This window comes from Anastrepha obliqua, chromosome 1 (assembly GCF_027943255.1).
Source record: "Anastrepha obliqua isolate idAnaObli1 chromosome 1, idAnaObli1_1.0, whole genome shotgun sequence".
NCBI lineage: Eukaryota > Metazoa > Arthropoda > Insecta > Diptera > Tephritidae > Anastrepha > Anastrepha obliqua.
The window spans coordinates 99,051,246-99,068,737 of record NC_072892.1 but is presented as its reverse complement, the minus strand read 5'-3'; the positions used below and the strand labels follow the sequence as shown (position 1 = coordinate 99,068,737).

General features: G+C 35.6%; 3 protein-coding genes across 6 annotated transcripts in view; 2 read left to right on the top strand and 1 right to left on the bottom strand.

Annotated features, from left to right (window-relative positions):
- Nucleotides 1–3,012, top strand: part of LOC129253173 (choline transporter-like 2) — a 46,441-nt gene extending 43,429 nt beyond the window's left edge. For all 4 annotated transcript variants that reach the window (XM_054891442.1, XM_054891445.1, XM_054891443.1 and 1 more), the window contains exon 2: nt 419–3,012. In XM_054891442.1, coding sequence (XP_054747417.1) covers nt 505–2,919 — 2,415 coding nt within the window. In that variant the 5' untranslated portion in view covers nt 419–504 and the 3' untranslated portion in view covers nt 2,920–3,012. The remainder of the gene's footprint in view (nt 1–418) is intronic.
- Nucleotides 3,013–11,821: 8,809 nt separating this feature from the next.
- Nucleotides 11,822–12,291, top strand: LOC129250402 (DNA-directed RNA polymerases I, II, and III subunit RPABC5). The gene is made up of 2 exons (XM_054890030.1): nt 11,822–12,042; nt 12,106–12,291. The coding sequence occupies exons 1-2, from the start codon at nt 11,948–11,950 to the stop codon at nt 12,212–12,214; spliced, it is 204 nt and encodes a 67-aa protein (XP_054746005.1). The 5' UTR covers nt 11,822–11,947; the 3' UTR covers nt 12,215–12,291.
- A 1,780-nt stretch (nt 12,292–14,071) lies between these two features.
- LOC129235407 (methionine aminopeptidase 1) lies at nt 14,072–15,742 on the bottom strand. Its single transcript, XM_054869230.1, has 4 exons — nt 15,455–15,742; nt 14,771–15,377; nt 14,568–14,707; nt 14,072–14,509 (listed from the first exon to the last, which is right to left on the bottom strand). Exons 1-4 carry the CDS (start codon nt 15,606–15,608, stop codon nt 14,277–14,279), a joined length of 1,134 nt encoding a protein of 377 aa, XP_054725205.1. The 5' UTR covers nt 15,609–15,742; the 3' UTR covers nt 14,072–14,276.
- Between the last annotated feature and the right edge of the window lie 1,750 nt (nt 15,743–17,492).

Here is a 17,492-nt window from a genome sequence, read left to right as displayed (position 1 = left end):
AGCGTGCCTTGGGTACATAAACTTCGATTCTGCTCATAGACACTGCTAACGAGTTTTTCATTCTATGTATTTGCATAAGGCTTGCGAGAATTTATGTATTTACTTGTTGAGATTATGGCTACATTCGTTAAGTATTTTTTATGCCAGCAACACCTAACTACATATCTGCTGCCGGTAGGCAAATTAAAGCGTCTTGCAGTAGATTACGTTATCGCTACAATGAAATTAGTTTCATTTCGTGGCTGACGCCGTATGTGGAACGAGTGATTAAATTTGTTGGACGTCATTAATATTTAAATACTCGTACAAGTATATAGAATTCTAAATTTTTAAAATTGCATACATACGTTTACTTATAATCTTGCAATCTTTAAAAAACTAATTTGTTTTTTTTTTTGTGTGCTCTTTTTGATTGCAGCTACCAGAAGACAGCAGTATTCCTCCAGCCAACTCGTGTGAACTATTCGTCCAGCTCTTGGTATTTGTCTCCTAAAGTTATGAACAATGGCCGAAGATCGTGATTTGATCGAAAAATATGGCCAGCCAATGCCATATGATCGTAATTTTCGCGGCCCGGAGTGGCGTAATCGAAGTTGCACAGATGTGCCCTGCCTACTGATCTTCATACTTTTCTTAGGCGGATGGGGCTTTATAGCACAATATGCGGTACGAAATGGTGATCTCAATAAACTAGTTGTGCCGACTGATTCATTCAACCGCAAATGCGGTATCGACTCGTCGGTGCTGGATAAGAAGTATTTATTTTTCTTCGATTTGGGCAAATGCATTGATCCGGTTGTACCGCTCACAGGCTGTCCCACGCCGCAAGTCTGTGTCGAAAGCTGCCCCACACAGACTTTTATTTGGGATACAATGAAAAATAGTCTTTCATTTGCAGAGTTAAAGGAGCGTATGATTTGCTTGACAGACGCAGATAAAAACAATCTGAAAAGCGTAAATGACATTCAACGCGCCATTGACGAGCAACGATGTGCCCGTTGGTACGTGAGGAGCGCACAATTTCTGAATCGTTGTATGTGGGAGTTTTCACCAAAACTGTGTGAGTTTATACCATTGTCACTATTGCCACGTAACAGACGCGCCTCAGATGGACCACAAAACGCTAGCACACTTATTGCTGACACAGTCGATCTTCCCGCTGGGTTAATCGGTGATAATGCAAATTTGGCTGAAATGAAGTTGGAAGCATTGGCCTTAACTGCAATGACTGAAACACCGATTAGAAGGCAGCAGCAGCTCGTCGAAGAACCTGCGATACAATGTCGCCGACGAACCGAACAGGCCGAGACCATCAAACAGAAGGTGCGTCAAGCGGACACGCGACTGGCGAAGTTGGTAGGCAACATGGTTGCGCACTTCTATAATGGCACACACGATGCGCAGCAGCTTGGGGAAGAGATCGTAGAAGACATTATGAACTCGTGGTACGTGGTGTTAATGGCGTTAATGTGCACCCTGGTTGCTTCGTTAATTTTGATCGCTTTGATGCGTTGGTTCGCTGCACCGATCTTATGGATATCAATATTTGGCGTGCTGATCGGTCTAGGCTTTGGTGTCTATTACAGCGTGAAACAGTATCGTTTTTGGCGTGACACTGCAACGGTGCCCAATCATTCGCTTAATTTGGAGGCGGCTGTGAAGAATATATTACAGGAGGCTAACACTTGGCTGTATCTAAGCATATTTCTTAGCATTAGTTTCGTCGTCATTCTATTGTTGGTAATTGTGCTGCGTAGCCGCATCAGTATCGCCATTGCGCTTACGAAGGAAGGCAGCAAAGCGGTCTCGAGTATCATCTCCACTGTCTTCTTTCCTATATTCTCTTGGGTGCTTTTCATTTTGGCCGTCGCATATGCTATTGGAGTTGGTCTGTATCTGGGTTCTATAGGTGAGCCTGCCTTCCGCATGATACGCCAACTGGACTCCAATAGCCAAACTGGTGTTTCCAACGAGAACTGCGTTTGTACAGGCCCGGCTGTGGAATACAAAGTAGGCGGACGTTGTGATCCACAAATTTTTGAGCAGAATTGCTATAATACCGATTTTTTCGCACGCAGTCCTTGCAGGCGCACTACATGTAGTTTCGCAGAAATTGAGCATCCACCATTTGTTACTTGGTCTATCGTCTATAATGTCTTCGGTTTCTTCTGGCTGACATTCTTCATTGCGGCCTTTAGTGACATGGTTTTGGCGCTTACATTCGCTACCTGGTATTGGACCTTCAAGAAACGAGATGTGCCATTTTTCACATTAGGACGCGCATTCCGCCAGACCATCTTCTATCATCTAGGCACACTGGCGTTCGGTGCATTAATCCTTGCTGTATGTCGCATGATACGCGTGGCGTTGGAATATCTCGATTCGAAGCTAAAGAAATACGATAATACGGTAACTCGCGCCATACTCTGCTGCATGAAATGCTTTTTCTGGCTACTCGAGACCTTCCTACGCTTCCTCAATCGCAACGCGTACATCATGTGTGCTATACACGGCAAGAATTTTTGTGTCAGCGCCAGGGACGCTTTCAATTTAATAATGCGCAACTTCTTGCGTGTCATCGCCGTTGACAAGGTCACCGATTTTCTCTTTTTCCTATCTAAAGTATTGCTAACCGGTGCTGCTGGCGTCGGCACCTACTACTTTGTGGTGCATAGCCCACATCTAATACAGCTGCACTACAACGCGGTGCCAGTGACACTTGTCGTCATTGCGGCCTTTCTCATGACTACGGTCTTCTTTGGCGTATACTCAATGGCGGTGGATACATTATTTTTGTGCTTTCTGGAGGACTGTGAGCGCAATGATGGCTCGCCTGAGAAGCCCTTCTACATGTCCAAACAGCTCATGCGCATACTGGGCAAGCGCAACAAGTTTCCACGGCAACGTAGCAACATCTAAGAAGACACCGATGTGGTTTTAAAAAGTTGAAGGACAAGAGAGGTTGAGCATGAGGAGTTATCGTTATGGTTGTTTAAATGAGAGCGTTAAATGAGAGCGTTAAATGAGAGCGCATAAAGACATTTCATTCAATTGAATTTGTGCACAAAAGGATGCTAAGTACGAGATATTTGAAAGTTTTGTTACTGTTCGGGTCAGTTAATGTTAAGGTTGAAAAGTTTATGATAGTTTTAAAACTAATTTTTAAATATTGAAAATGTTGTATCGAAACCAATGGCAATATTATACAATTATGTATACTCGATATCTATGTATGTATGTAAGTGCATTAGTTAAACTTAGGTGATCTAATATGGAATATATAATATTTATTATTTTAACACTACATACATTTTACTACCGCATCCACTACTTACATATACATATAAATATGTATGGATGTAAATGTGTAATTGAAAATGTTAAAACAGAAAGTTTTTGTGTTACGATTAGCTTTAAGTGCGAACGATTTACAATTTACCGTTGATTGGTGCTTGATTAAAGTGATTTGTATTGATTGAATTTTGCGATACAAGGAGCTAAGAAAGACAACTTGAATTTCATAAATGAATGCCAAAATATTTATTAATAAGGTTTAGTTTAATATTTACAATTTATGCTCACTTATCGATTTTTGATTGAATTCACATTTTATTGAATAAATTCTTATACACATCCATATATACGCTTTTTTATTTACATACTTATGTCAAAATCTTTTGTTACAGGACTTTTTAATGAAATGCCCTAAACAGTTTTGATAAATTAGTTTTCATAAAAATTAAAGTTAATTTTCTCAAAGTGATATGCTCAACTATTTCATATTGACTACAACAAAAAGACGGTTTGAATTTTTGAACAACAATAATTGGAGAAGAATTGACTGAAAAACAGTGAAAACTGAAGGAGTCTGAAATATTATATGTGCTTGCTTTATCTGCATGTGTGCATATTATATATAAGTATGTGTAATATATAACATACATATGCGTGTATGTTGGTATATAATAAATAATACATAATTGTTTTTAAATGAAATTTTAAGAGCAGTATATATATATATATATATATGTATGTTTAAACTCATTTAGAAGGAAAATAAAAATTCTATTACTTTTAAATCTAAAGCGTAGTGTTTTTTGAATGCAAAAAGTATTAGGTTTTTTAAACAGCGGTAAGAAAAACACCCAATGGGTGGCTCTAAACCCGAACATCTCATATAAAATATTTTCTAACGCTTGGGTTGGTCCTGGTTGTGGATATGAAACACCAAATGATAGAAAAAATGATTTGCTGCCGTTTTTTTAAGTCTGATTAAAGCTAGAACTCCACACAAAAATTAGTTTTAAGATTTGCTGGCTTAAAGCATTTAATCAGAACAACCGACAGTTGAGCAAAAAAGTGGTTTCTCAATATCTGGTTAGCAAATATGTGTCAGTTAACTTCTTACCGCTAGAACACACACCCGGGTACAAATGTATCCACTTCAACTTTGAGGTGTTGTAACTTTTGAACCGCTATACCTCTATACCGCTAACTTCGGATCTAGGAAGATTATTTAGTTTTGAGTTCAAATTCAAAATTTGAACCAGATCGGACCATCGGTTCAGGAGCTACAGCCTTCCAAACACATTATATACGTAAACACACACCCGGGATACGTTTGTAGCCCAATAGTAAAAATCCTCATAATAATAAAAAAAAACATTTTTTATATTATTTTTTTATTTGAAAAATTAAAAATATTCATTTCACATATTATGTTATTGACTTTTATTATAAAAATGCATCTTATATTATATCTAAGGAAAATCATGGCAAATAGAGCAATTTGTTGATGTGACCGAATGTTCAAGACACATGGCTTCTTACATTTGGCGCACAGCTTTCTGGTTTTTCTACGGCGTTTTTCCTCTTGTGCGTAACATAAATAGCAAGATCCGGACACAGGTTTTGGCGTGCGCGCTGCGGCAGATGTTGATACTGCTGTTGACACCATTGATTCCAGCGGTCGGTTGAAATATGCTTCAATAGCAATTTTAGTCGAAAAATTTCGCGTCACTTGACGATTTATGGCTCTGGCTTTAATAATGGGCATACACAATGCTTCAGCCAAGCTGCGCAGGATCTGCTTACGCTTGTTGTTTGTTCTCCAAGGCAACATAGGGTTATTCAAATCGTAGACAATGTAGGCTGCAAGAGCTGTAATGTCCAACATGTTGAAGAACATCGCTAGTGGCCATCGTTTTGTTTGCCTTTGTGTTGGATATTCCGCAAACATTTGGTCCATTCGATCAACACCACCTTTGTTACGATTATAATATTCAATTATTTCAGGTTTCCCACTGTCAGCTATTTCAGCATCATTATGCATGGTCGAAAGCAAAATTACTGCTTTATTTTTTTTGGGAACATAAGAGCACATTGTCACATTATTTCTGAAGCCAAATGTCGTTGAACCAATTGTCCTGTTTTTGTTCTGCTTCATTTCTTGAGGAATATATGATTTGTTTTTGCGCAAAGTTCCAACGATCGTGAGTTTCCAGGTGAGAAGCAGTTCTGCAACTGGCAAGGTCGTAAAAAAATTGTCCATTGTAATGTTTCGGCCACTTCCTTGGTATTTGGCAGACAAATCCTGCACCACTCGTTCGCCTTGGTTCGTTTCCCTACCAGTTTCTGCTTGGCCAGTATATATTTGTCCATGCAGTGGATATGCACCACCAAACCTTGACACCATATTTAGCAGGTTTTGACGGTATGTACTGCGTAAACCGTGTGCGTCCACGGTAAGGAAATAATTGTTCATCAATCGTCAAGCATGAGCTGGGCTTGTAATGTGCAGCAAGATTATTGTTCATCATCGTCCACAACTCACTGATCGGTGCTGCTTTATCAGTTAGTAAGCGTGTTGCACGAGTGTTTTTATCGTCAAATCTTAGGAACCGTAATATCGAACAGAAACGGTTGACTCCCATTGTGGCGCGATATAAAGGATAGTTTTTGACGCTCCATTAATCTCGAACATGTTCTCCATTGCTATGGTTCGCACCAGTCATAATAAGTATGCCAAAAAATGCATACAGCTCTGTTATTGACACAGGCGTCCAAGACTTAGGAGTTGTGTTTGGATGCGCATTGTTGTGCATTATAAGTTTCTTTTGCTAACTTATTTGTGTGGCGCATAGTTATATCAGCCATTTCAACGTTCATGAAACATTTGAATGTTTGCTCTATTGACAACATTTCAGTGCATCTAGCTGGTCCAGAACGTTCTCTTATAATATTTTGTCTGAGTACTTGACGACTTACATTTGGTTCTTTCATCCACTCAGTACCATCACGTGCAACCAATTTTTCGCCACTAGCAGATAATTCATTATTTTCTTCTACTTCTTCTTCTTCATCGTCTTCTTCATCATCCTCATAGTCCGCATAATCAGGTAATACTTCTGCGGCACTTTGCGAAACTTCAGCATCGTCATCAGCAATTTCAATGTCATTGAATTGAATTTCTTCTTCATCTTCTGAGTCAAAGTCATAGGGAGCGTCATCGTCACAAATTTCATCAAATAAAGATTGTATATATGATTCTCGCTGTTCCTCAGTTAGCCTGCATAATAAAAAAAATTAGTATATGTTTACATTGTTGCTTATTTTACATTTTTTACCTTCTATATGCTGCACTTGATAAATATTCGTTTCTTCTTGAAGTCATTTCGTATCCAGTTATTTATAGTTTCAGTTATATTTATTTTCACTTATATTTTCACTTCTTACACTTTTGAGCACCAAAACAATAATGAAAATATCAACAGGCAGCATTTATAGCAACACCTCGTGTGAAAACAACCCTTGCAGCTGCATATAAAATACAAAAACCAGTTATACCAGTGTATTTGCTACCTACGTACCCATACCTTGCGCGACCTTTTTGCACATATCTTTTGAACCAGGTAGAATATTTCAATGAAATAAAAACCAAAATGTGTATTCGTTGTTACTCTACAAGTATATTATTATAAATTATATTATTTTTATTATTTTTTATTATTTATCAGGGCAACAACAAAAACAAAAATCCACTGTTGCAAGTCCTGACTTTATTTGCCCATATCGCTGGAACCAGTAGGAATATTCGAATGAAACAAAAGACAAAATACTTGTTATATATTAAAATATACATTTAAAAAAAAATCATAGAAATCGGTTGAATAAGCATTAAAAAAACCGCAAAATAAGGTCCCGGGTACAAACGTATGTGTTTACGTGGTATTTTCTGGGTGTGTGTTCTAGGGTTAAAACAGACCGGAAGATGACCTGCCCAACAAAAAAAAAATTGAAAGCTGACGCTACAGAATTATTTAATATAACATTTACAACATATTTTTTGCCATCGTGTAGCAAGTTTACTAAAATTTTTTTTGAAATAACCTAGAAATTGAGAGGAATTCACCTTCTACATATGCTAGGTCAGAGGCTTTTTAGTGCACGTTGCTGTGAATGATAGAAAAAGTTTTCTTTCTAATTGTGGTCGCCGCAGGCAATGGCTAATCTCCGAGTGTATTTTTGTCACGAAAAAGCTTCTCATAAAAAAATACTTGCCGTCGGAGTTGGCTTAAAACTGTAGGTCCCTTCATTTGTGGATCAGCATCAAGACGCACGCCAGAAATAGGAGGATGAGCTCGGCCAAACATCTAACAGAAGTGTACGCGCCAATTATTTATTTTATTTTTTAGGGTTTGGCAAGTTATCATGAATCGTTTAAAGCCAGAACAACGCTTCCAAATTATGGAAATGTACTTTAAAAGAAACATCTATTCGCGCAATTCATAGAGCGAAGTGTTGAAGAATATGCCGAAATGTCGATAAGTCGTCGTTCTAAACTTGTTGGCCTTTATACTTTGAGTACGTTGAACATTTTACGTAAGGATCTTGGCTTACGGGGTAAGGAGTAGTCAGAGGCCCGAAAAAATGATGATTTTCAATAATATGTTTTTTTTGCTAGTCAATTGGTTTATTTTACAAAAATAAAAACAAAGCATTAATACATCATGTTTTGACGTGACTTAAGCAAATATTAAAAAAAAAAAAAAATAATTGTAAAAGTTATCGCTGTTTGTGTGGAGCCCGTTTCTCCATAAGTCTCTTGGGGTGATCATCACAAGTCCTTGGAGATTCATTTAAAATCAATCGGACAAAAGAAATTAGTTTTATTAATAGGCAATCCTTAATTAATAATATGGCAAATAGGCAATCCTATAATAAATAATAATTAAATTAATAATATGGCGGCCTCAGTAAATATTTTTCAGATTTTCGAGAAAAAAACCGACAATTAAAAAAATCAAAATTTTTGGAAAAAAAATCCTTCGATCAGGCACGAGTTTTTTATGTTTTCAAAAGCAGTATAAATTTTATTGAAATCTACCAAGCGGTTTCTAAGTTACAGTGATCAGCAGTTCAAAAAACATAGTTTTAAGAAAAACGTATTGAAAGTTTTGTTATTGGGGCCGGAGCGCCCGAGCACCCTTTGTTAATTGTTGAATAACTCGAAAAGTATTAGTCGGATTCACTTCACATTTTCACACAATGTTTTTAAGCTATTATACTTTAAGAAAGTGCAAAAAATAATCAAATGTTTTGAAAATTCTGACTACCCCTAACCCCTTACGTGAATATCAAATATGGCTCGTGCAAGAATTGAAGCCACATGACTATCGTTTGCGTCGCATTGTTAGTGATCAGGCTCATTAAAATTACTATTAAGATTTATTGAAAAAATTTGTCAAGAATTGGACTGATCGACTGCTTCGGAGGACGTATGCCGGATTCCATATTCAAAAAATAAATGCCATGAAATTCAATATATTTCTGTTTTATATTATAATTTTAAGAAATTGCTTTGGTGGAATATTTTGGTTCGTTTAATTATTATTAACGATATGAAGAAAAGACAAGGAGAAGGAATAGCTAATTTAATTGCGCAATTGGCTGCTAGCAATAATCAGTTAGATGAAATTCATAAACGACGTTTCCTGAGGTTTCAAAAAATTATGGCAGCAATACGAATGCGAAACTCATAATTACATTTTTTAATAAGTATATAATAACTGGACAGAGGGTTTATGGGCACACGCTTTTTCTGTAATGCATAATTAATAATATTTAAAAAACATTTTTTTAGAATTATGTCTACAAACATAGAATTATGTCTCCTTACATTCGAAAAAATATTTATCACTAACACAGGGTTGTGTTTAAAAAAGTGTGCTAATCATCTAGGATTATTTTATAATCTCAGATTTCGGTAGAGAAATTGTGTATGCGTAATCTCAGAGAGGTCGTTGGTTCGAATCTCGGTGAAAGCAAAATTAATAAAAACATATTTCTAATAGCGGTCGCCCCTCGGCAGGCAACGGCAAACCTCCGAGTGTATTTCTGCCATGAAAAAGCTCCTCATAAAAATATCTGCCGTTCGGAGTCGGCTTGAAACTGTAGGTCCCTCCATTTGTGGAACAACATCAAGACGCACACCACAAATAGGAGGAGGAGCTCGGCCAAACACCTAACAGAAGTGTACGCGCCAATTATTTATTTTTTTTTGTTTTTAATCTCGCTTTTTAAATACTGATTGGGAGTTAAGACGAAGAAATAGATAATCTACTTATATGTGAACGTATTATTAGACTGTCCCATTGTGCCAAACACAAAAACTTCATAAGTACAAAAAGTTCTGCATGGAACATAAAAATTTACTCGAAATTAATCTTGCCGCAAACAAGATTAAAAATTAACGAAACTGTCAATAGAGTTCTCTTATCCGCTAATGAACTAAATAGACTAAGCTTTGAATAACCTGAAAAATTTATATTTTTGTTCAATATAGGCCCCTATTATGAGTTGCATTCGATCTTCGATATTCGTTGGTTGTCGAAGATCGAAAATCGAATGTCAATTTGGTATTATGAGCGGTGCAACGCTGTCGAAATTTTCGTTGTATACCGAATTTAGAGTCGAATGCAATTTTGCTTTCGATTGTGTAGCGTATTGTGGGAAAACTTGCTAAAATGTAAGTTGTTTGCTATTATTTATGGTTTTATAGTAAGCAAATAATAAATATATACTAATTTTGTTAATATTATGCAGGTCGAAAGTCGTGAGTACCAAACAGCAATTAGAAAGCCTAGTTGCATTAATGGAAGAGAATCCACAATTCGCAAAAGGGATTTCCACCAAAGTACAAGCAGCGAAAAAATGGGAGGAATTTACAACGGAGCTGAATTGCTTGGGACCACCAGTTAGAATGGCAGCAAAATGGATTAAAGTTAATAATGGATTTTTTTTTGTGATGTTTATAGAAATAATTTTTTTTCCCCCTTGGCAGGTATGGGCTGAAATACGTAGAGGAACTGAAATACATATTTTTTTCGAATGACGAATAATTGAATAAAGAAAATTTATAACAAAAATAAAACAGAAACTGTGGCGTACAGGTTTCTATTTATTTGGCTCCACTTCAATATCTTCAGCATCATCCGGAAGTTGAACATTATAAAACAAGCAAATGTTGTGCAAAGCTGCACACACATTAATAATTTGTGTTGCTTTTTTTGGAGAATAGTGAAGAGCTCTTGGCTCGGGTGCACTGCTGCAACTGGTTTTCTATACTGAGCAGTAGGTTCATAAACGCCTGTTTAGATAATCTAAAGTTCTTTAAAAAACTGTAAGGAAATTTCTGTAATATTAAGTACGTCAACACATTTTGAAAATACTAAACTTACTCAGTGGAAGCCATTTCTAGGGGGGTTGGATGTGTCCCTCAACTGTTTTCTACTTCTAGCTAGTTCCACTAATCTTTCATTGTCCGATGAATCGTCGAACCACAACTCCGTTATACTCATTTTCACAAAAAATACTTTTTTTTAACTTTTAAAAATGTTGTTAGCAAAGAATTTCAACACAATCGGTTTTTCTTTTATTTTGATTTGCTGTATCAGCTGAGAAAAAATTATCTATTGTAAATGTGTCGAGCGTTCGAAATTCACAATAGTCCTATTCTTCAACGAATGAGCACCCTAATACCAAATGAAAATTCGTTCGATCAGCACTTTCGCCTATAGTCGAAGATCGAATGTTGCTCATAATAAGGGCCATAATATCCGGCCTCCGCATAAACTCTTCTATTCGAAAAGTTGCATGTGGTGTAGTACTTCTCTTTGTAAAAACCCACCTGCACTCCGACAGACAATCATACCCTCGCCAAAAATCTATACTTAGAAGACAAGTTTCCTTATCACTAGAATCATCAAAGCATCCGCTAACCGAACGTTGTCCGGATTTACTGCTAGACGCAAGCCCTTCTTCCCATCTTCAAACATCCCAATCACTCAGTTGCCTTCGACTGTGTTATGGCTCCATATTCCATTGCAACTTCTTCGGCAAACTTGATTTCAAATTATCAATGTTATTAATATCTTACTATAAAAAATTAATCAAAAAAACTTCCTATGGCCCGAACCCTTTCTCATTGAATGCTTTTAGCCACGTGTTCCATCAATAAAGAGTTGATATAAGTGAATATTGTTTTTGGTGTTTGTATTAAAGTAAAACAATCGTGTGCACGAGGCATGTTCTTTTTGTAATCTTATACAAAAATAATAAAAATTTTTAAATTTGGTCCGTTCGTTTGGACATACGAGTAATAAGTAAAACTTTAGCGTTTATTAAGCGCAAACACAAATGCTGTTGGTAGGAAATGGGTTTCATGAGTATATAAAAAACCGAGTACGAATCATACACTAATCGCAGCACTACGAACTATTGTGAATGCTTGTCTTAATTGTGAACTTGTATATAAAAAGAAGCAGAAGAAAGTCTGTTTAGTTTTCACATTGCTGCAGATTTTAGTTATTATCGCGTGTTGGCAAATAAACTGGTTTGTTAAAATTATCTATCATTTTCAGTAAGTGTTACAAAACAAGGGCTAAAAATGATTATTCCGATCCGTTGTTTTACTTGCGGCAAAGTTATCGGCAACAAATGGGAATCATATTTGGGCTTACTGCAAGCCGAATATACAGAAGGGTAGGTTTATCACATTATGAGCCTCCATAGAAAATTTGTATAGCCAATATCTTTTATTTATAGTGACGCTTTGGATGCACTTGGTCTCAAACGCTATTGCTGTCGACGTATGTTATTGGGGCATGTGGATCTGATCGAGAAATTACTCAATTACGCACCTTTGGAGAAGTAAGAGCGTTCGCCGAATTACTGATTGTAGACATCCAACTTAGGTTTAGTGTAAATAAATAGACAGATGTGTAGCAAGTAGCAACGCTTTATTAATGGCTCCGACTCCATGTGTTCTCCCCTCACTTGTTTTGAGAGAAATATTACGAATTTTTCAATGAAATTCACAGGAGATGTTCATTTCGTGCTTATTTTGCTAAAACTAGCACCAACACTATTCTGTTAATAATAGTTTTTAAGTTATTTGTTGATAAAGTTTGTCTTTTACCTTCACCAAATTTTGATAGAATAAGTGCATTTATCACATTTATTTTAATAAATATTGAAACTATATTAACATACACACACGTTTTTAACTCTTTTTATTTATTTATACCACAAATTAACCATTTATATTGCATTTTTAAGTTGCTAACTCCAAATATGCCAGCTAAATTTACAATAACTGAAAAGCATGGCTGAATGGAGTGCTGCCAGAAGCAAAAAATAAAAAAAAAATAATAGAATGCGATTGAAAACGAAGCAACATAGGAACATAATTTCAACACACTCTTTTCTGTTAGAATATGAGGGAATGGGGGTTTACAATCTCTAAGGTGTATATATTCTTTTTAAAATTTTTTAACTATTCTTTTTTATATATAGATATTTAATATATAAAAAAGAATATATATAATATATTCATAATATAGTGAAAATTTGGAATAAAAAATCGCGCGATTTTTTATTCCAAATTTTCGCCTGCGGCGCTTTTTTTTTCTTTTTTTTAAATATATATATGTATAATATAGTGAAAATTTGGAATTAAAAATCGCGCGATTTTTTATTCCAAATTTTCGCCTGCGGCGCTTTTTTTTTCTTTTTTTTAAATATATATATGTATAATATAGTGAAAATTTGGAATTAAAAATCGCGCGATTTTTTATTCCAAATTTTCGCCTGCGGCGCTTTTTTTTTCTTTTTTTTAAATATATATATGTATAATATAGTGAAAATTTGGAATTAAAAATCGCGCGATTTTTTATTCCAAATTTTCGCCTGCGGCGCTTTTTTTTTCTTTTTTTTAAATATATATATGTATAATATAGTGAAAATTTGGAATTAAAAATCGCGCGATTTTTTATTCCAAATTTTCGCCTGCGGCGCTTTTTTTCTTTTTTTTTTAAATATATATATGTATAATTATATATCATATATTCATAATATAGGGAAAATTTGGAATTAAAAATCGCGCGATTTTTTATTCCAAATTTTCGCCTGCGGCGCTTTTTTTTCTTTTTTTTTAAATATATATATGTATAATATAGTGAAAATTTGGAATTAAAAATCGCGCGATTTTTTATTCCAAATTTTCGCCTGCGGCGCTTTTTTTTTCTTTTTTTTTAAATATACATATATATGTATAGATATATATCATATATTCATAATATAGTGAAAATTTGGAATTAAAAATATATATATCATATATATATATCATATATTCAAAATGCATACAATCAAACATACTTTACTGAAAATCAAGCATTAATATATATATGTATATAAATAATAATAAATATATATATATATATATGAATAGACGTATATAATATAGAAATAATTTGTAAAATTTTGTATTTCTAGTCATCTATTATCTTCTAAAATTGTTTATTTATACGATGTCTGGCAGCACTTCGGCTGGTTGTAGTAACCAAAATAGGAGGATTCTTGGTCAATTTTACAATTTTTAAACTCAAATAACTTAAAAACTATAAGGCTCCGGCAAGTGAAGTTTTCACTTTTGGATAGTAGAATACCCCCTCTACCCCCCCTTATACCCCTTTTTTTAAAAAAGTCGGGAGAACACATGGGTATTTTCCCTTATTAATTGTTAAAATTTACATTTCTTGTAAGTAAAAACGCACCTCTAAGGAGTAATAAATTTTGAACGAAACAAGAAAATCGTAAAAGAGAAGTGCTTGGCAATGACGCTCAGTATAAAGAAATGTTTTTGGTGGTAGTGTAATTTTGTGTCAGCATAATATCCCCCTATTAACTCTTTCAGCCGCTGATGCTTTGCATATATTCTACATTTTGTCCATAAACCATGGTTGGCCATTGTTTTCGCGACGAGCCGTAAGAATTTCACATCCATTATCAGTCACCAGCAGTGTCTGTTCAAATTGAGCCGAGTAGAGGCCATCACCCGTCACGGCGGTCCAATCATCAGGCCATTGTTCATTTTTCGACACTCCTTCGGATATCATGGGTTCGATTGTAAAACAATGTCCAGCTTTCATAACGCCAACAGCTGAGTTTTCTGGTATTTAAGCAAAAGATGAAAAACCTTATAGCAAAATAAAGTTGTTTTTACTTACTGGCATAGTGAGGCACATTAGGTGCGGTATGGAAAAGCCTATGTATACCATGGCCGCAATAGCTCTTCACCACGCTGAAACCATGTGGTGCTACATGCTTTTGTATGACGTTTCCTATTTCGCGATACTTAACACCAGGCCTGCCAAAATTCATTTTTTCAATTGAAGCACTTCACTGATTCATATTACATATTTGTACATACCTTACCAATTCTATTGCTTTGCATAGTGATTCGTATGTGACACGTACCAACTTTTTATGTTTCTCCGATACGTTTCCTACGAAGAAGGTTTCGTTGAGGTCACCATGAAAACCATGATGATAGACGGTCACATCGATGTTGCAAATATCACCGTCTTGCAATGGTCGCAAATCCGGTATCCCGTGGCATATAACTTCATTAACTGAAGTACAACATGACTTGGGAAAATTGTAGTAATTCAGCGGCGATGGATAGCAATCTCGCTCAATGGCAGCTTCATGCACAAGTCGATCTAGTTCGTCCGTAGTGACACCGACTTCAATACCTTTGGCCCCTTCATCCAAACATTCACGCCCGAGTCGACTAGCTACGCGCATTGCTTCGATTTCATCATCATCTAACACTTTAATAGAGGTGTTGCCACGCATTGCCTCCTCGGATGCAGCACGCCCAGCTGGATGGTCCGCATAATCCGGACGCTCGATGCTCTCAGGCACAGCTCGCTTTGGAGTTTGTGGATATGGGCGTAATTTGCCGGTGAAGCGATAATGTGGCCAAGGATTGTATCCAGCTTCAGAGTTATCTACTTGTGGCTTTGCTGCACCTTCTGTAAATGGATAATTATGCAACAGTGTAATGAACCATAGTTGAATATATTTAAAAAATTACGATTGCACGACTTACCAGCTAGTGCATGAATCACTTTGTGCTCCTTCCAGAAACTTTTGAAACAAGGTTGTGAACAAAAATATGAACCGGGTATATGTAACTTCAGACAAGTTGGACATTGTAGAGTAGCTTCCTTCCCACAATTCGGTGTTTCACATTTGTGTGCCATTACACTGTATTATTACTTTGGCAGGAAAAACTATGTTTCTATAAAATTGCTAAAAATAGTAATGCAAATTTTTTCGTAAACTGGACCAGTTACCTCTGCATAGCGGTAATGTCAAGCCCAACCAAAATTGACATCAATTTTTGACATTGAGGTTATAATTTTTTTTTGTATTTCAATGTGTTGGTTTTGGTACATATGCCGCATTGCCAGATCGGACTCCGATTAATTGACAAAAGTATTTTGTTCCAGTCGAAAGTTATTAATAAAAGGCCAAACCCATTTAAACATTTCACAATAATTTCTCATATTGCTTAAAAGATCTGAATTTAAGTCAAAAGGGATAATGCAAATAATTGGTTAGGGAAATTCGCTTGCTCGAAGAAACGTTTCAAAGAATAAGTAAACAAGAAATGCAATCAACACGACTTCATACTAAGTAAATGTTTGGGAGAAGAGGAACTAAATCATATATTTTTATGTAATTTTATACTATTAAAAAATTTTTATTCATATTTATTTATTAAAAAAAGAGGTTGTCTGTAAAGTCGGTTTACTGAAGATAGTTTAACGTGACAACGTCATAAGAAAATATTGATGGAATGGTTGCAATTTTCAAAACAAAATTTTAATTTTATTTGTTTGATAGATATTTTGTATGGATATAGAGGAGGAGGTAAATGGAATTGCAATGGAATAGGTCAAGTTACATTTACACAAACGTGAAAAATGACGAAACATTTATCAAATTCATGAAAGATATCTTCAATTTCGATTGTGCATCAGACGTTAATAAGTCAACAACACTAAGAGGCACCATCATCGATTTGCCTTTTTCAAGACACTTTACACTCGAAACACTCCCTTTCATTTCCTAACTTTTCTATCATCGTCCTATTCTCAACAGAGAAATGGTTCATTACCATGCACACAGGAAGAAGGCATATGCAAATACAAGTATGTGAATTTATATACCTACATATGCGCATATACATACATATATATGCTCACTCAAGTAGGACAGAGCCAGATGTCGAAAGTTGCCGAACGCGGGGGCCGATTGTGCTCTTTGTCGTTCGTTCCGCGCTCTCGCTTGCAGTTCAAGCACATTAGCTTACATTTGCTTGCGTACGGAATAGATTCGTATATTTGATATGTCCATATGACTTGTATGCATCTTTACATATAGATTTGTTCTTTTTCAAAATTGCGCGAAATTGTATATGTACATATATGCATGTTTATGTACATATATTAGTATACACCATATCTTATAAGGTATATGGTAAATATTACCATACATTTTTTCCTTCATATATAATAAAAAAATTAATAATAATAACATTAAAACAACATTAACAAACTTGGTTTTACTTTAAATTCTTCAAATAAATCAAATTAATAATAATCAATAAGAAGGCATATGCAAATAATAATACGTGAATTTATATATGTACATATGCGCATATACATACATATATACGCTCACTTAAGTAGGAGAGAGCAAGATGTCGAACGTTGCCGTTCGTTTGCTTTGTTTGCTTTGTCGTTCGTTCCGCGCTTTCGCTTGCAGTTCATTCAAGGTAACGGCAATGAGCAAGGTAACGACAAATGAACAAGGTAACGACACATTTTTTCGTGCGTGGAGCCGGCTAAATCGAATTATAAGACGTTATCACGTCAAAAAGAAAACACAACAGTTCAAACTTTCCTCGGCCCAAACTTAGAACCTATCGATGTTGTGCGTCGATTGATAACACAATATCTTAATGATCTCTCTGCCCTGGAAAAGCTCCTCATAAAAATATCAGCCGTTTGGAGTGGGCTTGAAACTGTAGGTCCCTCCATTTGTGGAACAACATCAAGACTCACACCACAAATAGGAGG

Coding starts and splice junctions, on each gene's coding strand:
- LOC129250402 (XM_054890030.1), top strand. CDS start 11,948: ATGATTATTCCGATCCGTTGTTTTACTTGCGGCAAAGTTATCGGCAAC. Junction 12,043..12,105: donor CAAGCCGAATATACAGAAGG/GTAGGTTTATCA, acceptor TTTTATTTATAG/TGACGCTTTGGATGCACTTG.
- LOC129235407 (XM_054869230.1), bottom strand. CDS start 15,608: ATGGCACACAAATGTGAAACACCGAATTGTGGGAAGGAAGCTACTCTA. Junction 14,708..14,770: donor AAAGCAATAGAATTGGTAAG/GTATGTACAAAT, acceptor GAATTTTGGCAG/GCCTGGTGTTAAGTATCGCG. Junction 14,510..14,567: donor TAATGTGCCTCACTATGCCA/GTAAGTAAAAAC, acceptor CTTAAATACCAG/AAAACTCAGCTGTTGGCGTT.